The sequence below is a fragment of the Dama dama genome, chromosome 12, assembly GCF_033118175.1.
Source record: "Dama dama isolate Ldn47 chromosome 12, ASM3311817v1, whole genome shotgun sequence".
NCBI lineage: Eukaryota > Metazoa > Chordata > Mammalia > Artiodactyla > Cervidae > Dama > Dama dama.
Window position 1 is genome coordinate 16,892,643 of NC_083692.1, and position 24,858 is coordinate 16,917,500.

The following is a 24,858-nucleotide window of genomic DNA, read 5'->3' on the forward strand; positions in this document are numbered from 1 at the left end:
GCTTCAGGCACGTACAATTGTCGTCATCGCCGCGCCAAGTGGGCACAGGGCTCTGCTCTCCACGGAAGTCTGGACTTCCTTTTCCCGCTCTTTCCCCCTCCGCCGCAAAAAGATTGACTCCGAACCTGGAGTTGTTTCGCTGTGCTCAACAGGAGGGTTCACTGCAAGGGCGGTGTGCTGGGACTGAGGTTTGTGGAGCGGCAACCGCTGATTGGCAGTAAAGGGCTTCACGCCCCATCGCCTGCTCGAGCATAACCTAAACAGCCAATCAGAACGAGGACTGATGGCAACAAACCAATCCTGGAGCCGGGCTGAGAGTGGGGGCGGGGACAAGTGGCTCAGGTAGACTCAGGTCTGGAGCTGTGCTGGGGCGGTACCTTTGCTGCTGCTACTTCTGCTGCTACTGCTGTGCTGAGAGTGCTCTCGCCAGGTAGGGTGAATGTCGGCGGGGTGGGGAGAGGTGGGTGTCTGTGTGGCTTCTAATGGAGAGGATCCGCACAGCCTGAAGCAATGGAGATGGGGCAGAAGGAAGATACCCGGGAGGCAACCTTGTGGGGTAAAAGAGATTTCAGAGACCAAGAGAAGAGGGAGCTGGGAAAATGAAGAAAGCTTGGTAGGTACAGAACGAGTGAATCGATGAACGAATGGGGTCCAGTCTGAGCCTGGCACAATACGAGGAACCTTTGCTTTCTAAAGTAATGCTTATAATAACTCTTGGAATAGGTCATTTGAATCTCCATTTTGCAGGTAAGGAAACCTAAGCTGTAAAGTGTAAATTACTTGCCCACGGTCACACAGCTACTGAAAAGTGAGACCAGGAAAGGAAACTCTCTCTCCCGACTCTAGTAAACCACCACACCTTTGCTGGCCTGGGCCTGGGTAAATTTTGAGAACAGATGTTGGATACTCTCACAGGCCCTCAAAAGCTTTGAGGAAGTCGTGCTGAGGGACTGGCAGAGCAGTTTGGAAGAGTGCTCTGGCTCTGCCTTCATTATCTATCTTCTGGAGTTTCTGATAATTTCTGTGAAATGGTCATAAGTTTTCTCAAAGAGGGAGGTCATTCATACAGCTTTTCTGACCCTGAGAGCTTAAGTCTCCTAGTGAGGCACGGTGAGAAAACAATATGGTCGGGGAAGTGGAGTGTGTGTATCTTGGCCCATGCTGTAACTGCTTGTGATTCCGTTAGAGCTTCATTCTCTCTGGACTTTGACAGAGTCCAGTTTTGTAACCCATTTGCACTGAGGGGTTCATCCACTGACCCTTCTATCTCTGGAACTTGCTGTGTTTTTTGGTGCATCACACTTCTGCCTTTACTGACTTTAGTATTTGTTTCAGCTGAGTAATGTAGGACCATGCCAAAAGGCCTACTGTCAAAATGACAAAGGAAACCTGATAATTTTTCTCCACTTAAGGCTCAAGATATTAACCAGACAATCGATAAACCATGGGTCACATACCAAAGATGAGAAGAAGCAATTCCATGATTAGATTTTTATCTACATGGTTTTTATTTAAACCAAGATGATTGAAATCTGTGCTCAGCAAGGGTTGATTTAACATTTTGTTCAGTTTTTTAAAGAAAAAGTACATAGCCCGATGGTATTTTCTATACCACTTGAAGACAGGTGGCTATGGTTTGCTTATCTCTCACAGAAATGGGAACTTCATCAAAATATGCTCAGTGAGACATCTTAGAGACCAATACACCATACTTTTTCTCTCTACTGTTTCATCCATAGGCTGTGTAACCTTAAGCAAGTCGCTTAACATCTCTATGCCATCCCTCATCTATAAAGTGGAAATATTAACAGTGTCTCCCAACCTTGTTTAAGGATTAAATGAGATAATATATGATAGGTGCTTGGCATATACAGATACTCAATAACTGTAGATTCTTCTGCAACATTGCTGTTTCCTTCTCCATCTAATTTTCTTACTATTTCACAAGTCACAACAATTTATTAATTTGTAACTTTTATTTTGTTCTCCTAATTTATGAAGCATGATGTCCCTGAAAACCAAAGTATAGAAAAGTTAAAGCATGTAAATAATGCCCTCAAACCATACATGCCACTCAGACATAGAAGGCTTGTCTGTGCTTGGAAGGATAGGTCACCAGTAGCCAGGCAGGTATCTATAAGTAGATTTATAATCACCTTTGAGCTACTTGCAGTACAAAAGGTTGACATGAAACACCAGGTTACAAGTAAAGATCTCAGGGAACTAATTCTAGCCAAGAGAAGAGAGTTCTGATTTAGGCTAATATTTTGGAGAAATTCCTTAGATAAATGTAAGCATGGGGCTACTTATTTCAGAGTATACTGTTGACTCACCACTATTAGTATGATGAAATATCAAGACGAATTTCTGTAAGTCTTACACCAAAGTCCATTTTATTTATTTATAGTGAGGTTTGGTCACTTCCCTCTCTTCTGTTTCCTTTCTTTCCATTTTCCCACTGGGGTTTGTCATTTCCGCCCACTGCATTATTGAACCTTTTTACTCTGGTCAGCACACTTTGATTTAAGGTAGATATTCAAAGGCAGTGTGCCAGCCCTATGAAGGGTGCATGGAGATAGATGAGCCTCAGGTATTTGGGAGAAGAGTTTATGAAATGACTGATGGAGTAAGATGAGTACAGCCCTCATCAGTGGGGCACAGGTTAACTGCAGAGCTTACAGTTGAAGCACATTAACCATCTGTTTAATGTACTGTCTCCTGCCCTTTGCTTTTGTTTCCAAGGCAAAAAGCCCTCTCAGGTTGGAGGGGAGCCATGAGCCGATTCCTGAACGTGTTACGAAGCTGGCTGGTGATGGTGTCCATCGTAGCCGCAGGGAACTCGCTACAGAGCTTCCGAGACCACACCTTTCTCTATGAAAAGCTTTATACCGGCAAGCCAGACCAGGGTAAGAAAGCAAACACCTCCATCCTTTGTGGGAATGGCTTAAATGGTGGTCCCCAAACTTGGGTGTACATCACAATAACTGTGAAAAACTAAAACCTAACAAAGCACAGGAGGCCATTTCCCTCTCCAGACCTAATGACTGAACATTTCACCCCCTGGATGGGTCACAGGAAGTTCTTTTTAGAACCTTCCAGGGTGATTCTGATGCTGCCTAAGCTAACAAGCCTAAGGCACTAGAGGAACAGACATGGTGGATAACATTTGGTCCTTTCTCCCCTCAAGCTTCTCTGAACACCTTTCCCTTCATTTTACACTGCCCTCGGCAGCTGGTCTGTACAAATACCATTACAAGGACAAGTGAGGAAATTAGTTCCTTGGTGACTCTGATGCCTGATGAGGAAACTATGAAGAAGGTTTTCCTATTAGCTTCTTTCAGAAATCAGGTTATGGAGCATATCGTTTATACCCTACATTGCATATGGAGAATTACTAAGCCAAGGTCTTCTCAAACCATGACACAGACCCTGAAAAGATATCCAAAATCCCTCCAGGTTGGTTTCCCAAAGTGAACTTCCGCAGGCCCCTGATGGCTTTCCCCAGTGTCCTAAGTCTCTCTGTAGAGAGTGGTTGCACATTTCAGCATGTGCTTCCTTGCTCTGATATGTGGGGTGGCTTGAGCTGCAGCACCATTTCATAGTAGCGACAATTCTATGTCACATTTATAGGTAACCCAGATTTAGGCTCTGACCTAGCTCATTTTTCTGCAACATCTGGGTATAAAATGAAAGTAAATAGGCTAAGCCTCACTTTGAACAAAGCTCAGGTTCAGTAGGCTTAGAGAACCTGGAAAAGTGGGTGGAAGAATTCCACTTTTCACCCTCCAGTGCTGTCCTCAGGTGGTCCACGAACTCTATAGATTCACAGGTTTTTAGAGGTCATCTCACCTAGCCCTTTGACAGAAAAGTCCAGGGGTTTTGTGATGTGATTTGCCGAAGAGCATATAGCTGAGCAGAAGTGCGTTTGTTAGCTTGTGCATGCATGCATGCATGCACATACAGCCCGGAAATAGGTCCCTTGGGACCTCCTGGTACTTTGCTGGTGATAGCAGGACCCTGGAGCATCCAGTAGAAGAATTTTACTTGATGCCTATTCTGGTTAGGATTACTAAGATACTCCATTTGTATATCTCACCCTTAGTGAGATATATATAAGTAGAATAGAGAAATTTCCTATCTTTCCATCAGAAGAGCTATCAAAATGCTTTATAAAGAGTGTAAAAAGAAAAAAAGTATATAGCCCTCCAGGACTGACTTCCCTGGTGGCTCAGACGGTAAAGCGTGTGCCTACAATGCAGGAGACCTGGGTTCGATCCCTGAGTCAAGAAGATCCCCTGGAGAAGGAAATGGCAACCCACTCCAAGATTCTTGCCTCGAAAATCCCGCGGACCGAGGAGCCTAGTATGCTACAGCCCATGGGGTTGCAAAGAGTTGGACATGACTGACTGACTTCACTTCACTCCAGGACTAACCGTTAAATATTAGTTTGGAATATGGGATTTTTTTTCTCAAAATGACTATCATCTAAAGATCTTTGGGGTTATGAATTTGGTGTTGCTGTCTGGTTTTCCAAAGGCTGAAAAATCCATAAAGGAAAATCCTGAAAGACATTTCGGTTGTGAATCTTGTCCCTCAAAATTTCTCTTGCTCAGGAGACCAGCAAAGGAAGTATCTTTGCTTTTCACCGTAGATCAACGCCGGTACATTAAAATCAACAAGGCAAGGCTTTTGAAAATACCAGGGGGGTTTCGGCCTACCTCCAGAGTATACGATTTCACTGATCTGGTATCCAGGTCTTGGTAATTTGATAAAATTTCTTCAGTTGATTCTAATATATGTCCGGGGTCAAGAAGCACTGTTATGATGGACTCTGATTTAAGCTCTCTGGACAAGAAATTTAACACAGTAGTGCCAGAATGAAGCTAGCAAGAGCAGAGAGGCCCTAGCTAACACCAGTACTTTGTTCCCTTCCCACACACACAGGAAACCAGGCTAGTGAGGGCTTCATTCGCATAATATAAATCTGAATTCAGGAGATCCAGGGACCTGGGTTTCTTAAAGACCAGATGTGGGTGTCTAGACAGGGCTCAGTATTTCTGCGTTCTCTCCTGCATCAGCCTCACTGAAAGTCTGCTGTACTCCTAGGCATCTTGTATTGACAGACCGCTCTCCACTGTGTTCCCCTACACTTACCCTGATTCAGACTCACTTGCTTCACCAATACCAGAGCAGCTTCCAGGCAGAGCCATAAACCACTAACCCAGGAGGTACTGCTGAAGTGGGCTGTTTGTTGGGTTTCTACTCTTGGAACTCGCCCGCCCAACTGTAGGCGTTGGAAGAGGAGCTGAACCAGTTCTTCTTCCGGAATTCTTTCCATCCCTTCTAGTTCCCACCTGCAACATCAGAGCCTGTACTTTGCCCAGCCAAGGGGATCTTAGGCTCAGCTCTCTGACTCCTCCAGTGAAGTTGGAGGAGTTTGGAGGGAACCCTGACCCGCCCTTCTCAACACTCCTGATTTTTCTTTCTGCACAGTGAATGGCCTGCAAGCTCGGACCTATGGAATCTGGACGCTGCTCTCATCAGTGGTTCGCTGCCTCTGCGCCATCGACATTCACAACAAAACGTATGTAAGGGAGGGAACAGCATCTCCCTGTGTTGGCAATGGGTGCTAAGCAGAGCCATTGTATTCCTCCCTCGGAGACTTATTTATCAATGCCACTACATTACAGTACATTAAAATCAATAAGGCAAGGCTTTAGAAAGTACCAGGGGTTCCTGGGCCCATCTCCAGAGTATATGATTTAAATTATCTGGTATCCAGGTCTGGGTAGTTTGGTAAAATTTCTTCAGTTGATTCTAATAAATGCCCAGGATCAAGAAGTAGTTATGATGGACTGTGATTCCATCATATGGCCTATAATTTGATACAGTAACCTAGGATGTGAAGATAAAAGATTACCAGGTACCATTCCTTCCAGGGCTAGAAAACATCACAGGCCTAAAGGTCTTTAAAGCTTAACAGTTCTTTGAAATGGACACAGCAGACTGGTTATGTTGTGATCAGTGGCCTGCATCATATCCCTCTACTTCTTTCCTAATGAGTCAGCCTTTCTTCTTCTAAAGAGGTGGTGTGCTTGCTCTTTTTAGAGAGGCCATAACATGCCTATACTCACATTCCTCCTTGAGAGGCAGGGATGAACAGAAATCACGATCCATGATGTCATGAGCCCACCAGTAAATGGCTGTGTGTTTACACAGTCATGAAGTGAGGGTCACAGAGAACTGAGCACTCCTCTGTATTCTGCCTCTTCAGAGGACTCACACAGACGGCGTGCATGTATGGGTGCACACTCAAGTCCAACTCTTTGCTACCCCATGGACTGTTGCCCACCAGGCTCCTCTGTCCATGGTATTTTCCAGGCAAGAATACTGGAGCGGGCTGCCATTTCCTACTCCAGGGGATCTTCCTGACCCAGGGTAGGATCAAACCTACATCTCTTGAGCTCCTACATTGGCAGGCGGGTTGTTTACCTCTTTGCTACCTGGGAAGCCCCTCATACAGACTGCTGCTGCTGCTGCTACGTCGCTTCAGTCGTTTCCAACTCTGTGAGATCCCATAGAGGGCAACCCACCAGGCTCCTCTGTCCCTGGGATTCTCAGGCAAGAGTAATGGAGTGGGTTTCCATTTCCTTATCCAATGCATGCATGCCTGCTAAGTTGCTTCAGTCGTATCCGACTCTGTGGGACCCTATGGACAGCAGCCCACCAGGTTCCTCTGTCCACGGGATTCTTTACGGAAGAATGCTGAAGTGGGTTGCCATTTCCTTCATCATACAGACTAGTGTGGAACAATTGCAGGCAGTCTCAGCCCCTGGGCTAGATAGTGTTGTAATCGGAACTGGCCACTGGAGGGGGCTCAAGCTTTCTTCCCAACACCAATCATCACCACAATCAGGCTGGAAAGTTTGCTCAGGTCCCGAGGTAAGGCCACCAAAAGAACTTCATACCATAATACTTTTATGTTAGCCAGACTCTCAGCATCTGGGCAAGAGAGGAGATGGTGATATTTATTGAGCCCCTCTTATTATACCAGATGCTTCCACATGACATTGATTAAGTCTCCTCCTAGTAGCCCTGGGAAGCAGTGATTTTTGTTGCTGATTCTGTAGATCTGCGTATTAGAGACTCAGTTCATTTAAACTGAGAAGACTAGGACAAGTGGGATTTGAGGGCTATTAGCACTGTGATCTCTCCAGCTTTATTTTTTCGTATTTTTGAACCTGAAACTATGGACTACTTGTTCTAGATTGACGTGTATTTTTGGAAGCAGCGTGGTTTAGTGGAAACACTGAGACCCAAGAATGAAAACTGGAAAATAGGCTCTGGTCTCATTTCTACTGGTAATAGCTTTGAAGCAGCATGTTTATCATAGACCTTCTCTGCATCTCAGTCCCTTCATGTATAAAATGAGACTCGTGTATCTGTGTTTTCTCTCAGGGTGACTAGGAGGGAGTAAGGACTGCATAATCATTTTAACGACCTTTACCATGATGAAGAATTACAAGTAGAAGGGGTGTATCTTTTGTTTGTTGTGCTTTGGGGATGAACAGGGACAGCTGAGACTTACCTTTACCTCTCTTACCCATTCATTACCCCTTTACCCAACACAGGACAGCTGGAAATGCTGACTTCTATTTCCAGCTTTTATTTAAAGCCTGGATTTTTTATCCATGTGCTTCTGATATGCTCTCTGAATATATTCCCTCCCTAACCAGAAACTTGAAATCAATTCCTAGCTCTTCTCACTGTCTGAAATAGTCTGCATTCTGCCTATTTAATTGGTATTTCTCTAAATAAGCCAACTTTCATTTGAAAGAAAAAAGACATCCAGGAAGCTTTAGCTGAAATCTGTAATATTTTATTTCTTAGGAAAAAAGTATCTGAAGCAAAAATGTCAAGATACTGAGATTTGATGGAGTAGGGTATTGGTTGTATAGGGTTAAATTCTATTATGAATGATTTTTTGTATGTTTGAAGTATTTCATAATTTTTAAATTTCTTAGTTAAAGAAGATACCAGCTATCAAAGTGGTCCATCTTCCTATAACTTCTGTCTTCTCCACCTCCTTGTCAAAACTGAGGAACAAGTTCTCTTCCTGTGAGGTTGTCACTGTGTCCTCCATCTGACCATTTTGCTAGGTTAAGATGCAAAGTATCTTAAGATGCAGCCCATGTTGCAAAATCATCTAAAAGTCCCAGAAAGGCCTCTGCTACCCATTCCACATTCATGCCCTTCATTCGGTGGCATCCATCAGATGAGCACTGACCAGCCCATGGCCAGACACATGCAAAGCGGGCTTGGACTAGTGTCAAGTCAGTTGGAGTAAGTAAAATACATAAGTGTGATTGATCCAAAATTGTCTACACTACCTAGGATTGCCATACTCCAGACTCTGCTATCACTGGCTTCACCACCTGGCTAAGACTTGCAAAGCCACTCTGGATGGCTGGGTCATTCTTCTCTCAATTTAGCAGTCAAAGGCTTCGGTTTTGCCCTAGAGGTGAATAAATTTGATGTGATCTAGCACTGCCAGCTGTGAGGTCTCACAGAGTTGGACACAACTAATGCAACTTAGCAGCAGCAGCCAGGTCTTTCGCAGGACCAAGTCTCCTTTTTCTTTAGCCATAGTCATTTCCTGGGTTTTGATTTGTGTGTTTCAAGTCTGACTACTTCCTCTGCACTGAATAAGTTGTACCTACAGTCCCGTTTCTGTCTGCTCCCCCGTAGGCTCTACTACATCACTCTCTGGACCTTCTTCCTCGCAATGGGGCACTTCCTCTGTGAGTTGTTTGTATTTGGGACTGCGGCTCCCACGATTGGTGTCATGGCACCCCTCATGGTAGCAAGTAAGTATCCAGTGACTCTGGAACTCCCACAGGAGCCGTCCCAACCCTAAGGACAAGCCTTATACAAGCAATATAAGAAAGCATGGTGCTTGTGTCAGCCACTAATCCTGTCTGTCTGTATTTAAGGTATCTCGATCCTGGGTATGCTAGTGGGGCTCCTGCACCTAGAAGCAGAACCAGGATCCAGACAGAAGAAGAGAAACTGAGGCCAACATCACCATGTCCAAGATGTCACTTCCCGCCTTCGCTCACCTCTTCCTTCTCTGTGCTCTTCAGTTTCATTTCTGCTCCATCATCCACTTTTAGCCTTTCACATTTGGGGTTTTTTTTTCTTTAATTAAAAAAATTTTAACATTACGTGCATACAGAAAGTCAGTGCCATTGAAATGTATGTAAAGAATCAAATTCTCCAAGCCAGGCTTCAGCAATACATGAACTTCCAGATGTTCAAGATGGTTTTAGAAAAGGCAGAGATCAAATTGCCAACATCCACTGGATCATCGAAAAAGCAAGAGAGTTCCAGAAAATCATCTATTTCTGCATTATTGACTATGCCAAAGCCTTTGATTTTGTGGATCACAATAAACTGTGGAAAGTTCTGAAAGAGATAGGAATACCATACCACCTGACCTGCCTCTTGAGAAATCTGTATGCAGGTCAGGAAGCAACAGTTAGAACTGGACATAGAACAGCAGACTGGTTCCAAATAGGAAAAGGAGTAGGTCTAGGCTATATATTGTCACCCTGCTTATTTAACTTATATGCAGAGTACATCATGAGAAATGCTGGGCTGGAAGAAGCACAGGCGGGAATCAAGATTGCCGGGAGAAATATCAATAACCTCAGATATGCAGATGACACCACCCTTATGGCAGAAAGTGAAGAGGAACCAAAGAGCGTCTTGACCAAAGTGAAAGAGGAGAGTGAAAAAGTTGGCTTAAAGCTCAACATTCAGAAAAACAAAGATCATGGCATCTGGTCCCATCACGTCATGGCAAGTAGATGGGGAAACAGTGACTGACTTTATTTTTCTGGGCTCCAAAATCACTGCAGATGGTGATTGCAGCCATGAAATTAAAAGACGCTTAATCCTTGGAAGGAAAGTTTTGACCAACCCAGATAGCATATTAAAAAGCGGAGACATTACTTTGTAAACAAAGGTCCGTCTAGTTAAGGCTATTGTTTTTCCAGTAGTCATGTATGGATGTGAGAGTTGGACTATAAAGAAAGTTGAACGCCGAAGAATTGATGCTTTTGATCTGTGGTGTTGGAGAAGACTCTTGAGAGTCCCTTGGACTGCAAAGAGATCCAACCAGTCCATCGTAAAGAAGATCATTCCTGGGTGTTCATTGGAAGGACTGATGCTGAAGCTGAAACTCCAATACTTTGGCCACCTGATGTGAAGAGCTGACTCATTTGAAAAGACCCTGATGCTGGGAAAGATTGAGGGCAGGAGGAGAAGGGGACGACAGAAGATGAGATGGCTGGATGGCATCATGGACACAATGGACATGGGTTTGGGAAGACTCCGGGAGTTGGTGATGGACAGGGAAACCTGGCGTGCTGTGGCTCATGGGGTCACAAAGAGTTGGACATGACTGAGCCACTGACTGAAAGAATCATTTTAGAATACTGTACATCTGTCCAAATCAAGGAACTGCCAGTATATCTGAAGTCCACTGTGTGCCCTTCCCCCACCCACAGCCACTTCCAGCACTGCTTTTCCAGCCTTCTCCTTTTTTCATTTTTTTTTTTAACTGTTGACTTGACTTGTATGGTTGGAAGATGCAAACTGTGAAACTTCAAGCTGCTACTTTGCCCAGAGCATTGCCACCAAGGGCTGCTTTGAGTGGTTGTCCATCCAGGTTGGGTTTCTCTCTGCTGCCATACCCATGATCCTGAACCATCCGCGGGACAAGCAGTTCTTCTAAGAAGGGCTCCCCGGCCATTGAGCATGACCCCTTGCGCCTACAGGTGGATCAGGGTTGGAAGGGTCTGGGCTATTTTTAGACCTTCCAGTTACCTGTATTTGTCTAATGAGACTTGTAATAAATAGAGGAACCTTCTGCTCTGATCAGTCCTGGTACTTTGGCCTCCCCTAAGCCCAGAGGGCTCCTGCCCTCCTCTGAGGCCTAGCAGAGGAAGATCCCAGCTTTCTGCGGGTCAAATACGCCATAATGAGTGGGACAGCACAAGACCCAGGCAACCCTGGCTGCCTTTAGTCTCTTGTTCATTTCTCATGAAGTCAAATCTTCCTCATCTCTATCCCCACCTTCCAAATTCTGAGCACACAGCTGAACAGCCAGAACCCTCTCTTGTTTCCTTTGCAAAGAAGCAGCAGGTTCTTGAGAAAGCAGAACCAGACAACATGGAAGACACAGCTGCATGAGCATGAAGAGAGCCTGGGGCCCAAGGACAAGGCCCTGGAGCAGACGGCTGCCATCCAGACACAGCCCTGAGCACCTCCACACTGGCCGGACCCTCACACACAGTGTGCAGAGGCGAGAACCCATTCGCTACTTCAGCGAGTGTTTATTGAACACTTACTCCATGCCGGACACTTGGGAAGGAAAAATGAATGAGCCAGGCAATGTCCCTGTAGTCAAGAAACAGACTGTCAACAAGCCCACACCTGGAAGAACACTCCAGGCAGTGATGAGAACTCTAGATAACCAGGTACTGTGATTCGGAAGGGGAGGGAGTGCACAACATAGATCACTGGGAAAAGCCTCTCTGAGGAGGTGGGATCCGAGTTGAATCACAGAGCTCGTGTGTCTTAATATGTGAGGCAGTGTTTAGGGCAGATGGAGCAGCACTTAGTCTTGTTGGAGGACTAAGCTCACTAACTGCAGATGGGGACGTTCGGAAGTGAAAGGCAGGAGATGGGAAGGGAGCAGGGGCTTGTGAAGGGCATTCTCAATCAGCTAAGGCTCTTTAGGTGAAAGGAACAAAATCTTCCTTAAACAAGCTGAAGCAATAACGATGACATTGGCTGACGAAACTGGAAAGAGGATTGTGGGCTTCAGGAATGGTTTGACCAGGATTCAGCTCCATTTCTCTGGCGTTCTTTTGACTCCGCCCTCCTGTGCTGGCTTCATCCACAGGCTGGCTTCCTTCATGGTACCAAAAGTGGCTGTAGCAATTCCAGGCCTCATGTCCCCACCTAGAAAAATAGATCCGTGGTATCTGGCTGATACTCTGGCTATTAGGTTTCTCTAACAGCCCAGGCTTGGCTCCCTTCCCAGGTGATTTAAAGTGGAATCCTAGTGTTGTTTGTCCGCCTAAGGATTGCTGGAAGATAGGGTGTCAGAGTGCCCCAGACACAGTCAGCTCGCTAGAGAAGAAATGTCCAGGAAAGTGATGACTTCAGCCCATTCTTGTAATGCCCATAAGGTAAATGCATTACGAAGGGAAGAGTGACAGGGAGGGGAACAATCCAGAACTGCAGAAAACAAAACTGGATTCCGGCCCAGACAATCTGCTGCATGATTGCTGTGCTTGTAGAACAGACATTGCAACCACCCTTGGAGATACAGCCAGAAACCACAGTGGGCTCTTGGCAGCAGGCACACTCAGGTGAACTGTCCTCGTGTGGACGCTATATATGGAAAGCAGTCCCAATCACGTGTTAGGCCCTGAGTTGCAGTCCCCAAATAGGCCAGGTGTAACCTCTGCAGCCTCATCTTAAAAAGAACCCACGATGGGGGAAAAGACCTAAACAGACATTTCTCCAAAGAAGACATACAGATGTCTAACAAACACATGAAAATATACGCAACCTCACTGATTATTAGAGAAATGCAAATCAAAACCACAATGAGATATTACCTCACACTGGTCAGAATGGCCATCATTAAGATGTCTACAAACAATAAATGCTGGACAGGGTGTAGAGAAAAGGGAACGCTCTTGCACTGTTGGTGGGAATGTAAATTGATACAGCCACTATGGAAGACGGTAAGGAGATTCTTTAGGAAACTAGGAATAAAATTACCATATGACCCAGCAATCCCACTTCTAGGCATATACCCTGAGGAAGTCAGGGTTGAAAAAGACACATGTATCCCATTGTTCATTGGAGCACTATTTACAATAGCTAGAACATGGAAGCAGCCTAGATGTGCATCAACAGATGAATGGATAAAGAAGTCATGGTACACATACAGAGTGGAATATTACTCAGCCATAGAAAGGGACACATTTGAGTCAGTTCTGATGAGGTGGACGAACATAGAACGTATTATACAGAGTGAACTGAGTGAGAAAGAGAAATACCATATTCTAATGCACATATATGGAACCTAGAAAAATGGTACTGAAGAATTTATTTACAGGGCAGCAATGGAGAAGCAGACATAGAGAACAGACTTATGGACATGGGGAGAGGGGAGGAGCAAGTGAGATGTATGGACAGAGTAACTTGGAAACTCACATTACCGTATGTAAAATAGATAGCCAACGGGAATTTGCTGTGTGGCTCAGGAAACTCAAATAGCACCTCTGTGTCAACCTAGAGGGGTGGGATGGGGCGGGAGATGGGAGGGAGGTTCAAAAGGGAGGGATATATGTATACCCATGGCTGATCCATGTTGAGGTTTGACAGAAAACAACAAAGTTCTGTAAAGGAATTATCCTCCAATAAAACTTAAAAAATATTAACCCACTCGATGACAACGTCTCATGGTATGGACCCCCCACCCTTCCTTCCCATTCCTACCCCCAAAGCCATCTCTGCCCCAACAAATGACAAGACAGGCCATAATAACTAATTATATTTTAAAATAAAGCAATAGTTTCAGTAAACATTTTGTTTATGTATTTTGAGGGACTGAAGAGTAAGCACTTTGGCCTCATCAAAAAGTAAAAACCATCACTCCCCACTTCCCTCCCACCCCTGACTCGGTCCTCCTGCCAGAAGTCTGACTTTTCTCAGGCAGAGCATGTGTGCACACAGACGCAGGCACCCCTGGCTCACCCGGTCCCGGCCCAAGCACCGCTGCCACGCAGGCAACGCCAATGTGCTGAGGCCAAGGCAGTGGGCACAACACACAGCATAGGGGTCTTGATTACAGAGCTCACGGCACAGGAGAACTGGCAAAAACGTCTTATTTTGAGGCGATTCTCCCCAAGCCCAGGAATAGAGCCAGATGCAGGCAAGGCAGGAGAGGTGAGCTTGGGCTGGTTGAAAGGAGTCCCTTTATATTCAGGAAGTCTGAGAAAGGATTGTTGCTGGAAGAGGGATGAGGAGAGGGTTTGGGGCTGCAAACACTGGCCACCAGAGGTGGACGCGCTTACCTAACCCAGCAGACCGAAGGCCCATCAAGGGCCATTCAAGTGCCACCTCTCCTTCTTTCCTTTCATCTCTCGGGAGACCTTTGCAGTTCTTGGGGGGAATGATCCAGGTGAGTTTGCAGTGAAGAGACAGACAGTGGGCTGGGCTCACCCTTCCTCTGGAGAACATCTCCCTAGAGATGGGCTGGAGCAGGAAGGTGAGGTAGCAGCCAGGACTGACTCCGGGCTTCTCTCTGCCTCCCCAGCTCCCAGAACTTGCAGGGGGAAGGCAGGGCCCCCACCTGTGTGCTGGAAAGTGCATCTCCCCTACGGAGACTGGGCAAGCTCTGGAGTGGCTTCCAGGAGGCAGAGGCTCTGTCCTCCAAGACACAGATGTTCCTCCCAGTTCCCCCAGAAGCTGCTCGGGTGAAGGCGGTGGGGCTGGCAGGCAGAGCTGGGCTGGCTGAAGAGGTGGGGGTGGTCTGAGTCCCCCAAGTCGTTCTTCCACCCTCTCTCAGAAACGCTCCTCCCGGACAGTGGTGGGGGCTTTGCTGCTCTTGCTGTCCTCCTCCTCCTCCCCCTCCTGGGGTTTCTACAAGACAGACAAGGGGACGGCCCTTGGGGTGAGGCGGCAGGGACTCTACCCTGCTGAGTATCTGCCTGCCCCTGCGTCTGGAATCCGGGGGAAGACCAGAGCCCCAGGCACTCAGCATCCCTGACAGTGAACAAGGACGAGGACACGGGCTCCGCTCACGCACAGAGCTCCCCAGACACACACCATCACGACAGAGTGAAGGAGGAGCGAAAAGGCCAGCCTTCCGGGACACCACAGCCTCCAGGGACCATCTCACTGTGAGTGCCACTGAGCTCCCGTCACCCTCCTCCCCTTCTGACAGCCTCACCCCACCTGGATGGACCCCCGCATGCCTGTGGAAGGGCCAGGTCTGCACCCTCCTCAGGAGTGCTGACTACCCCCAGTCAGGAGCAGCCCCCAGGTGAGGAATATGGTTACCACGTGTGTGGAGCAGATGCAGGAAAGAACTGTTATAAAGACAGTATGCAGTATGGCTCAAAGTATGTACATATTAATGTTGTTTCCCCATGAAAAAGAGACTTTACATGTGAATATCTTTTCCCCACAGAAAAAGAGACTTTACATGTGAATATCTTTTCCCCATAGAAAAAGAGACTCTGGGTCAATTTGTCATCAGATTTCTTGGGGACGATGGCACAGAATTAGAAGACATTCAGGGTCACACTTGTTAGCTGGGTGGGATTTAAACATGCCCTGGAAATTATGCTCTGAGGTTCCTAGGTGCTGACTGCCACCTTGGGCGTTTGTCTGCTTTTTAGGAGCACTTTGCTTCTTCCCTCAGGGGCTCATCTCGTTCCCAACAAGGCCTCCAGCACAGGCCGAGCCCCACACAGCTCTGACCATCGAGGCTGGCGGAGCACATGCAGGCCACATCAGCTGGACAAACGGCATTTCACCCACCACCACCCCCAGGGCAGCCCGTGGCAGAAGCAGCAGCGGGAGATCCAGCGTCCGGTTCTCCATGTTGCTAACTTGTTGGCACCAGCTCGGCCTCAGCCCTGAGAAGCCCTCACTTAGGAGCCAGCAGCTGACTTCAATCAGTCATGCCACCTCCTGTCTCTGACACACTCATGCATACACACCCGCCTCCTTCAGCGCCATCACCTTGAAGTCACAGTTAAATAGGGCTTAGTGTCTCTGGGGCTGAGAACTACCAACTGGAAGAAAAATGGAAACCCAAACACAGATTGTCATCATCAGCATCAGTCCTGACCCACTGGAAGTTCTGGCCCTTTCAGCCAATGACCCACCTCACTGATCAGAAAGTGCAGCTCTGGCCCAATGCACTCCCTGCCCTGTTGTCCCCTGGTGCTGAGACTGAAGTCCTGGGATGGTCTGCAGGTCCCACTCACGCCCGCCACCTTGGTGGGGGAAATGACGGCTCCTTCACGACGCCCCTGACAGCCCTTACTTCCCTGGGACCAGCCCCGCGTGCCTCTGATCCCCATCCCACCAGGCCCCCCAGGAGCGAGGGAGGTGCGGACACCTGGGGAGTATCCAGGACAGCCCCGTGAGCGCCTGCACCCGCTGGCCTCCTGGTCCGACCCGTGCTGCTTCCCACAGTCCTCACGGACAGACTGAGTGCTCACCGACTACCGGGTAACAAACCTGGTCCCCGGGGACAAGGATCTGCCTGTAAGTCAGGGAAGTGTGGGCCGACCTAAATAGTAACAGGAGGAAATGAAAATGTGTACATGGAGATGTGGGGCCGGGGGGAGGGGGGGCAGTGGTGTAGAAACGTTGTCAGATTCTCCTAAGGAAACAAGCAGGGTAGAAAACCCAAGGCACAGTGTACCCACAGGAAACACACAGGGAAATGACTAAAATGTTACTTACTAAGTTATCTCTGGTTGCTACAAATATCAGCCACCTATGACTTCAATTTCCCTAAATCTGAAAGGGAAACACAGATCATGAAGTAAACATAGCAAAATTTGTATCACTTCACACAATGGGTCACATTTCAAATTGACACATTTTTACTAGAATCCATCCTGTTATCACAGGCATCTTTTACCCAGGCTCACAATGGGTGGCACAGGGACCAGACCATCTCCACAGGGGTGATGCCAGGGTTCTCACAGGCTCCTGAGGAGACCGCTCCTGTCTCGGCCTTGCCCTGTGTCCCCACTGAACGTCCTGTCCCAGGCGCCTCCCCCCACCTGCTCCCTGCTGCCGCCTGCCAACTCCAAAGCGTGAGATCAGAGGACAAACAAAGACCTAAAGATGAGCATCCCATCATCAAAAGGCCTAAATATACCAGTTTCAGATTCAGTTTTTCTTATGGAAATTGGCAAAGATTTTTCAAACAGGTAAATACTGACCTTACATACTCTGAGAGCAATGTAAACAAGTAGTATTGGCAGTACCTTTCTAGAGGACAGCTGGGTAATACATAATAAAGTCTTAAAAGTGGGCATGACCACTCACCCTGTTACTCAAGGAACTACTTTGCTGAAGAACATGCCCAAAGATTCAGCTTCTGGGACATCGATCACAGTATTGTTTAAAAGCAAAATATTCCTGGACAAGAAAACTATTAAATCGTGTTTATCCATGTGCAGTTATTAGGACACTGTGCAGTCATTAAAGGTATGCTGCAAGTTGGGGGGAAAGTGTATTGTAAGAAACGACCTGATAAAACACTGGCAACAAGTAAAAGAGAAAAAAGCACATAGAACAAGATTCCATTTCTGTTTAAAAATACAGCCATGTACACTATTATATGTGGACACAGACATATATAAGAAATGCAAAAATAACAGTACCTCATCTCTAACTGATGCTATTACAGGTGACCATTAAATTTTTACACTTTTCCGTATTTTTTAAAGTTATTTTACAAAGAAACATGTATTACCTCTGCAATAAGCTTTAGGTCTTTTTTTTCTGTTTTTAAAGGAATATATCCTACTATGCTCCTTCTTAGAGCTAAAAATTCCTTTCATCCTGACTCAGACTTGAAACCTAGCAGTTTGATTAAAATACTCCACAGCCCATTAGAGCAACTGGGAAGCACTTTTCTGTCCTAGATCAAACTCCTGGTCCTCTCCCCTTTCACCACCAACGCCTGCTTCCTGACTTGACCTATTAGAGCCCTGCTGGCAACCCACCGGTCTCTCCGTCCCCTAGCACTGCCTGACGGGCAGTCACATGCCAGGAGCGCCACGGCCTGGAGACCACCACCGCCATGACGGGGTGGTGGAGCCAGCCCCCAGCCTTCCTCCCCAGTCACCCATCCGAGGATGAGAGGAGGGGAGCCGGGGCCTCGGGACTTGTTCTCAGGACCCCGGGGTGGGTGTTGCTCGGCAGACTGACGCAGGGACCAGCTCTGGGGACCAGAGCAGGGAGGCCAGGAGCAGGGAAGGAAGTAGGAGAAAAACCCGGAGAGGGCAGCAGAAAAGCAGGGCTGAGCCCCACGGAGGAAGCCCTTTGTCTCCACGTGTGTGACGCTGAGCTGCTCTCACAGCCACCGGTCCCCGGGCGCTCCCCCCGCCTGCCCCCAAGGCCACAGCCTCAGCAAAGTCTGTGCCCACATCTCTGCCCGGCAGCTCCCACATACTCACATTTTCAGGAGCCTCTGCCTCCGGAGATCTGCCTTAATGAATGCTAAGATCAAGGGATGACAAAGAAGGGCAAGTTATCAAGCAGAGCAATGGTCAAGCTCATCCACAAGAGGGAGCTCTTAACTCTCCTAAGGGTCACGAGTATCCCACCTCCCTCAGACCTTCCAGGGATCTGGAGGTTCCATCAGCCACCTTGACAGAGCCTGGGGGACCACTGCTGTGCCAGACAGGAAGAAGCCAGTGATGACGCTGGCCTCCATGCATAGACCCCTGATATTTGCAGGGAGTTTGCACATAGTGCTCCAATCCTCACAGCAATCTCCAATCTACAGATTAGGAAAGTGGGGCTCCCAGAGGTCAGTCCACTTGCCCAAGGTCAAAGAGCTATGGAGGTCAGTGTCACAGTGCGGGGTTCCAAAAGGGTCTTTTGGGGGTGGGGTGGGGGCAAAGCCCATGCTCATGCCTCCTAAAGATAGTTCCTTATGAGCCCTCCACTTTGCACCTCTGCACCAGAGTCCCGGATCTGTGTGATCAATCAGGACGCTGAGGTCTGAATCTGCCAACAGCATAAACTCAGGCGCAGTCAGAGCATCACTTTGTCCTGAGGCCCCGACTCACCAGTGAGCACTGCTCCAAGGGTCAGAAGGACACACAGGAAGATGTTCCCAGGCATGGTTCCGTAGTTGTCCATGATCTGGCCCTGGGAGATGGTGAAGATGATCCCGAATACCTGCAGAGGCACGGAGAAGACTGGAACCAAGGGTCCAGGCAACCAGCCCACAGGGGAGCTGAGCTGCCCGTATGCAGCCCCTGCACCCGCCGAGCCCGGGAGGGAACAAGGACCCATGGCTTCAAGGCCACCACCCAACAAGAGGCCTACCTGGGCAGACACGTTGAGGAGGCAAGATGACACAACTTCGGATTCCGGGTATGTCAGCTCCATGGCAAACTCAAATCCCAGAGTGAGATAGCCAGTTATGGAGAAGCTGACGAGCAGATCACAGAAACAAGGTAATGGAGGACTCCAGAGCAAGGAGGATAGGAGCCAATCTCCTCCGTACAACGACTTTGCCTGCTTTCTTTCTTCCCATCAAGACATTCCAGGCCCTTGAAAATCAGGCAGGCCAAGGAAACAGGGGCCCTTGCGGGCCAGAAAGAAGCTGAGGCTCTTTTCTCAGGGGCCCTTTGGGGAGCCCTGCTCCTTCTGCATCCGACCATCAGTTAGACCGGGTCAGCATTTACAGGAGGGGTTGGTCCGCCTGGAGTGTTCAGCCCTCAGCTGAGACCTGCTGTGTGATGGGTACACAGCCCTGGGCTGGCAGGGGAAGTCCTGAATATTGACCAGCCTCTCCACGGCTCTCTGGGACTCAAGAGGAGGGCCTCGGAGTCTTGAGTGTCCTCCAGAGAGGCGCCAGCTAAGAAGGACTCAATCTCTCTCTCTCTCTCTCTCTCTCTCTCTCTCTCTCTCTCTCTCTCTCTCTCTCTCTCACACACACACACACACACACACACACACATACTCATGTACAGCCCACAGGAAAATAATTGGGAGGTGACAATGAGCAGAGAGCCCTGTGGACAGGTTCTTTCTCATATAACAGGTCTAGAAAATGCCAGTTCTGTGATCTGACATCTGCACCACACCTTCTGTGGCTTTCACATCTGTAATCACTCTCATTACTTCTAACAACTGCATACATATGGCAGGCCACTCTTATCTTCTGGGTCTCAGAGCAGTTATGTGACATGCCTGTGGTTTTAGATAGTCCCTGGCATAACTGACATTAGGATCCACCCTTTCTGATTCCCAGACCTGTGTGCTTTCTGTGACCCCTTGTTGTCCCAGGCAGAGCTCATATAGACAAGACATTTCCTAGCCTCCTAGAGATTTGTGAAGGATACGGTCCATCTCATCAGCATGGATGGGCCTGGAAGCCCCAGGGAGCCTTCTGAAATCTGACAAGTGAACATGACGTCTGGCCACCATTTCCATTTTTCTGGAGGTCAGTGAGAGGTAGCAGAGGGATTCCTATTGCTTCCTAGGAGGCCAGAGCTCTAGGAGCCATGCGGTGGTGCTTTCGAGTTAAAGCAGGTGAGAGGTGAAACTTACCCAATTATCCCAGCAGTGATGTATACTATCCACAGGTGTCCCAGGTTCAAGGTCCCTGTGTATCCCGCCATGCCCACCAGAGTCATGATGTAGAGTACCAGGGTGGTCTCCCTACAAAGAGAGGCGAAGGTTCTAAGTGACAGCCCGCAGACTTCACCAGGATCTTTCCTTCCTCCCTCCCACCCTCCCTCCCTTCCATCCTTCAGGCACCTACTATATGTCAGGTCCTCTGCTGTGTGCTGGGACATCTACTCACATGAGCACTGTGTCCATGTGGTTAGTGGACAGAAGACTCATGATCCCACAAATAGTTCTTGTGCTCAGAGCTACCAAGGATCAGACCAGGACAGTATAAAACGTCTTGAGGCATGTGTGTTCTGCTGTAGACCCCTCTCAACCAGATCACTCTGCACCTGGACTTGGCACATCCTACCAACATAAAAGAAGGGCACAGCTCTTGTCTCCTTCGCCTCCACCCAAAAAAAAAAAAGAAAATGGGACACACATCAGCTGTGGTCAGGTGGCGGTGGCATCAGAGGACCAAGAAGCCCATTCTGCTTGTCTGCATCGCCCCCTGACCCCCGGACAATGCTGGGCAGGGACCTGACTGAGAGTCTCTGTTGTCTCCGGGTCCTTCCTGTTGCCACACGTGCAGCCCAGCTCTCTCCGCTGAATCTGAACTGCTCCACTCCTGACAGTGCAGCGGAGAGAACATTCTCCAGCCCTGAACGAGCCCTTGACTCCAAAGCCCGAGGGAGAAAGCTGCGCCCACTCCCGGCACGTGTCCCTCCTCTGGCCCCTCAGAAGGCCCAGCAGGCCTGGTTTCTCTTCCGGGCTCACCCTGCTCGTGCCCCTGCACGCACCTCACCCCCCAGGTGGCCCACCCAGGACTGCTGTGGCCCTGACTCCTGCACTGGGACCCCACCCTCTCCCCGTCCTCCTGACTGAGGTCAGGGGCTCGGCACCTCCTTGGGTGCTCTGGCCACGAGCATCAGGACTCAGTCCATGAAAGCTCAGAGCCTTCCCTCATCTCTGCTGAAGCCAGAAACACAGTGGGGCTGGCAGGTGCATACTGTGCTTATGTCAAACTGATACTGCAGTGATTGGAGGCCAGGAATTCTGTTGAGCCCTTTACATGCAGTTAGTATTTCATTCAACTTTACAAAAGGTGTGCAAAAAAAGTCTCTACAGCTATCCTGAATGTGACCAAAGAGGAAACGTGAGGCTCAGGTTACATGTCCAAAGTCACCCACGCAGTAAATGCATAGCTAAGGTATGAACCCAGAGCTGGGATGGGAAATCTGTGCTCTTTCTACTCTCCCACACAGGAATACTAACACCCCGTTGGTCTTCGGAAAAGAGCAACAGCCTCTGCAGGACACCCCCTCCCTCCTGGGTCTTCAAAGCATCTGTTGAGGTCAGAGGGCCTCCATCTCTTCTCCCTCTGCTCCCCACATACAGGCCCTCCCGCTGCAGAACCCATTCACATGGACACCCATCTCCCTTGCTGACCCCACAGGCTCACCCTTTGCCATATTTCTTTACACACAGCTTCTTCTTAAACCACTAGCCTGTCTACAAAACTATCTGTAGCCTCAGCCAGACACAACTGGACCTGACCATCCAATTTCCATCTCCAAACCAAAGGAGACACACCTGGGAGCCTCAGGGAGAAGGAACAGGGACCAAAATGCCCAGATGACAGAGCTCCCCCACCCTTTCTCTGCCCAAGTAGTGGAGCAGAAAGAATGTCCATGCTGACTGCAGGATGCAGACATCAAATGACACTACAACCAGCATCAGCTAGACTCTGCAGTGTCCTCCCAGCCCTTTCACTGTCTTTTCACTCTCTTTTCTGGTTCATCTGAATTATCTGGCTGCCCACATCCTGGCCCAGCAAACATTCCAACCCCTGCTTTCTGTTGCCACAGAGCAAGCCTAGAAGAGAGATGCTGCTATTCCCCAGTTCAAGAGAGGCCAGTCCTCACTGCCTGAAACCAGCAACCAGCATATGGCAGAAACGAGGCTGCAGCCCGGCTCCACCAGCAGGGATTAGGTCCAGCCAGGCTCCTCCTTGTGTCCGGCCAGGCAGCCACATCCCCAGGGAGGGCCTCAATTGGCCTTTGATGAGGGCAGCCAGAGGGAGCCCTGGTCTGACCAGAGCCTCACAGAAGCGGGTTTGTGTGCAGAGAACAGGTCTGCCGCTGTCTGTCGCCTCCAGACGCTGGGAACTTTGGAGGCCTTGACAAAGCAGCCCAGAATACTGCCCTGCCCAGCGCAGGACAGCCCAGGCAGCTGCCCCACTGAGCCGCATTAACTGAGCACCCAGCGGATGCGGAGCACAGGACACACTCAAGCTGAGCCTCTGTTTTCAGAGCACTTTCTCCAAGGCTGGCTACTGAATCAAGGCATCCGGGTTGATTTCTAAATGCAGACTCCCCTACTGAACTGACATCCAGGAGGGGTGGAACCCAGGGATCTGTGTTTTTAGAAAGTGTCCTGGTTTAGCCTGCAATCCACTAAAATCTTAGTGGCTCTTAGAAATGCACTGGGCAATCAGGACTAAACCATATCACAATATTTACCAATGACGTGGTAGCAATTGCAAGGTAATACACTGAAAATTGTTGGACGCACAGAGCACCTTGGTGAACTCCATGGGTCCATGAGGGAGCCATGGGAACCTGGCAATGGAACCACCGTCTCATCCCCACTCTTTGGCGTTTCCACACACGTCCAACTGCTGATCCTTTCCCATGTTTCTTTTCTCCTTCCTCTGCTCCTTCCATGATCTACTTGCGGTGGAACTTGGACAGGCCTGACGTCCTCTGTCTCTAATTTTCCTATGGTACCCACAGGGAATGCACTGCTTCCTGCATTTTATAAATGAGGAAACTGTGCCTCCAAGAAGGTACCTTTGAACTTTCTCCTTGACCACTCAGACCCCAGCTGGTGCAATCACATCCTTGGAGCCATGTTGCTAATGAACATGTCATTTCAAAACATGATCTCCAATTCAGTCCAAGAGGAAGAGTCACTTACTTGTAGGTTTTGGTCCTATCCAGCCAGATGCCTGAGATCACAGTCCCAAGCATTCCTGCAACGGTGATGGTCAGGCCGATTCTTCCAACTATCATACCTTCCCCCTGGAAAAACCACAGCCCCAAGGATCACTCAAGGATGGAACAAGACATCTGATGGGGCATGGTCACCAGCAGGCAAAGGGGTAAAGGCGAGTAACTGGCGTGCCATGAGAGCTAGTTCTCAGAAAGTAGCAGAACGAGATGACCTGTAAGAAGCTGCCAGTGGGGACAGAATCCTAGAATAATTGCTCCTCCCAACATAATATAACCCTGGATGTGTCTGGATCATACTGAATCCTGGGGGAGAATAAATTCTACCCTGAACCACTTTTAGATAGATTTTTAAAAATAAAATCTTTATAGGAAACCTTCATCATTATGCCCATCTCTAAGATGGAAAAACTGTATATATATCCAAAGATTCCATCCTTAGATTTTTTTCCAGCTATCAGTGCTAAACAGATAGAAAGATAACAATTATATATATTTAAAGTGTTCTTAGAAGCCAGAGAGCATGCTGGGGATTTTTATATCATCATCTCATTTAATTCTCCTAATTCCCCACCATAAGGTTAGGAATCAATATCCCCCATTCTACAGGTGAAGACACTGAGGCACAGTGAGATTAGCCCACTAGCCCAAGGTCATGGGGCCTTTATTAAGTGCAGAAGTAGGATTTGAACACAGATCTGTCCACCTCCAACATGAACACTCACCCACAGTGGCCAACTCTCCCACAAGCATGAGACCCTTGATTTTTAAAAAGAGGCCTGGGCCTTGGATTCCCGATTCTAAAGGATCAGAGTCCCATTCCCAGCCCTTCCTGGTTCTGGAAACATTCACAGCATGCTTTCCGTTGAGCCACTAAGCATTTAAAATTAAACCTTGCCCACACTTCACAACTTAAACATTTTATCTGCGAGTCTATGTGTGTATGTGTTTGCCTACTATGTTGCCTGGCACCATGTTATGTACTTTACATATATATATATCTTAGTATTTACTTTCTAAGCCTCATCTAATCTTTCAATAAGTAATTAGGGTTCTTCTGAGAAAAGAGAATGAGAGCTAAGAGACGGTGACCAGCTTATCATACATCCGATTTCTATTGGCGGTGGGGCTGAGACTCAGAGCCGCCTCCCTCCAAATCCTGGAGCACACACCATAGCATGCTGCCACCCCAGCTCCTGCCCAGTCTAGAAATCGCCTTCTCTCAGGACCCAGCAGGTTTGGGGAACACCCTTACCGTGTAGTGGAAGATCACCATGCGATTCAGCAGGGTGCACAAGGCATAAAAAGCACCAGCATTCAGACCTGAAGGAGGCAGGGAGAAACACAGCATTAGGGTCATTCTCCTGCTGGGGCC

At 48.2% G+C, this 24,858-nt stretch overlaps 3 protein-coding genes across 14 annotated transcripts in view; 1 reads left to right on the forward strand and 2 right to left on the reverse strand.

Annotated features, from left to right (window-relative positions):
• The window catches only part of TTLL5 (tubulin tyrosine ligase like 5), a 311,249-nt gene extending 311,021 nt beyond the window's left edge, over positions 1-228 (reverse strand). For 10 of the 11 annotated variants that reach the window (XM_061156574.1, XM_061156573.1, XM_061156572.1 and 7 more), the window contains exon 1: positions 16-153. The gene's annotated coding sequence lies outside the window, so the exon portion shown is untranslated. Of the gene's footprint in view, positions 1-15 lie in introns of all 11 variants that reach the window. The other variant, XM_061156564.1, reaches the window with a different exon arrangement.
• LOC133065991 (ergosterol biosynthetic protein 28 homolog) lies at positions 47-13,531 on the forward strand. 2 transcript variants are annotated; one of them, XM_061156577.1, is made up of 5 exons: positions 47-430; positions 2,743-2,906; positions 5,494-5,584; positions 8,749-8,867; positions 8,994-13,531. In XM_061156577.1, the coding sequence occupies exons 2-5, from the start codon at positions 2,774-2,776 to the stop codon at positions 9,071-9,073; spliced, it is 423 nt and encodes a 140-aa protein (XP_061012560.1). In that variant the 5' UTR covers positions 47-430; positions 2,743-2,773; the 3' UTR covers positions 9,074-13,531. The 2 variants fall into 2 exon arrangements, with proteins under 2 accessions (XP_061012560.1, XP_061012559.1); XM_061156576.1 differs by lacking the exon at positions 47-430 and adding an exon at positions 465-613.
• A 355-nt stretch (positions 13,532-13,886) lies between these two features.
• LOC133065993 (heme transporter FLVCR2-like) overlaps positions 13,887-24,858 on the reverse strand; it is a 26,362-nt gene continuing 15,390 nt past the window's right edge. The window contains exons 4-11 of the mRNA XM_061156578.1: positions 24,739-24,806; positions 23,452-23,555; positions 20,410-20,520; positions 19,180-19,285; positions 18,918-19,029; positions 18,300-18,342; positions 16,570-16,626; positions 13,887-14,730 (exon numbers count right to left, since the gene is read on the reverse strand). Of these exons, the coding sequence (XP_061012561.1) occupies positions 16,596-16,626; positions 18,300-18,342; positions 18,918-19,029; positions 19,180-19,285; positions 20,410-20,520; positions 23,452-23,555; positions 24,739-24,806 (575 nt within the window). The 3' untranslated portion in view covers positions 13,887-14,730; positions 16,570-16,595. The remainder of the gene's footprint in view (positions 14,731-16,569; positions 16,627-18,299; positions 18,343-18,917; positions 19,030-19,179; positions 19,286-20,409; positions 20,521-23,451; positions 23,556-24,738; positions 24,807-24,858) is intronic.

Bases quoted from the DNA above. Each gene is read 5' to 3' on its own strand.
- LOC133065991 (XM_061156576.1), top strand. The intron at 5,585-8,748 runs GTATGTAAGGGA...GCTCCCCCGTAG, and splicing joins ATCGACATTCACAACAAAAC to GCTCTACTACATCACTCTCT. The intron at 8,868-8,993 runs GTAAGTATCCAG...TCTGTATTTAAG, and splicing joins GGCACCCCTCATGGTAGCAA to GTATCTCGATCCTGGGTATG.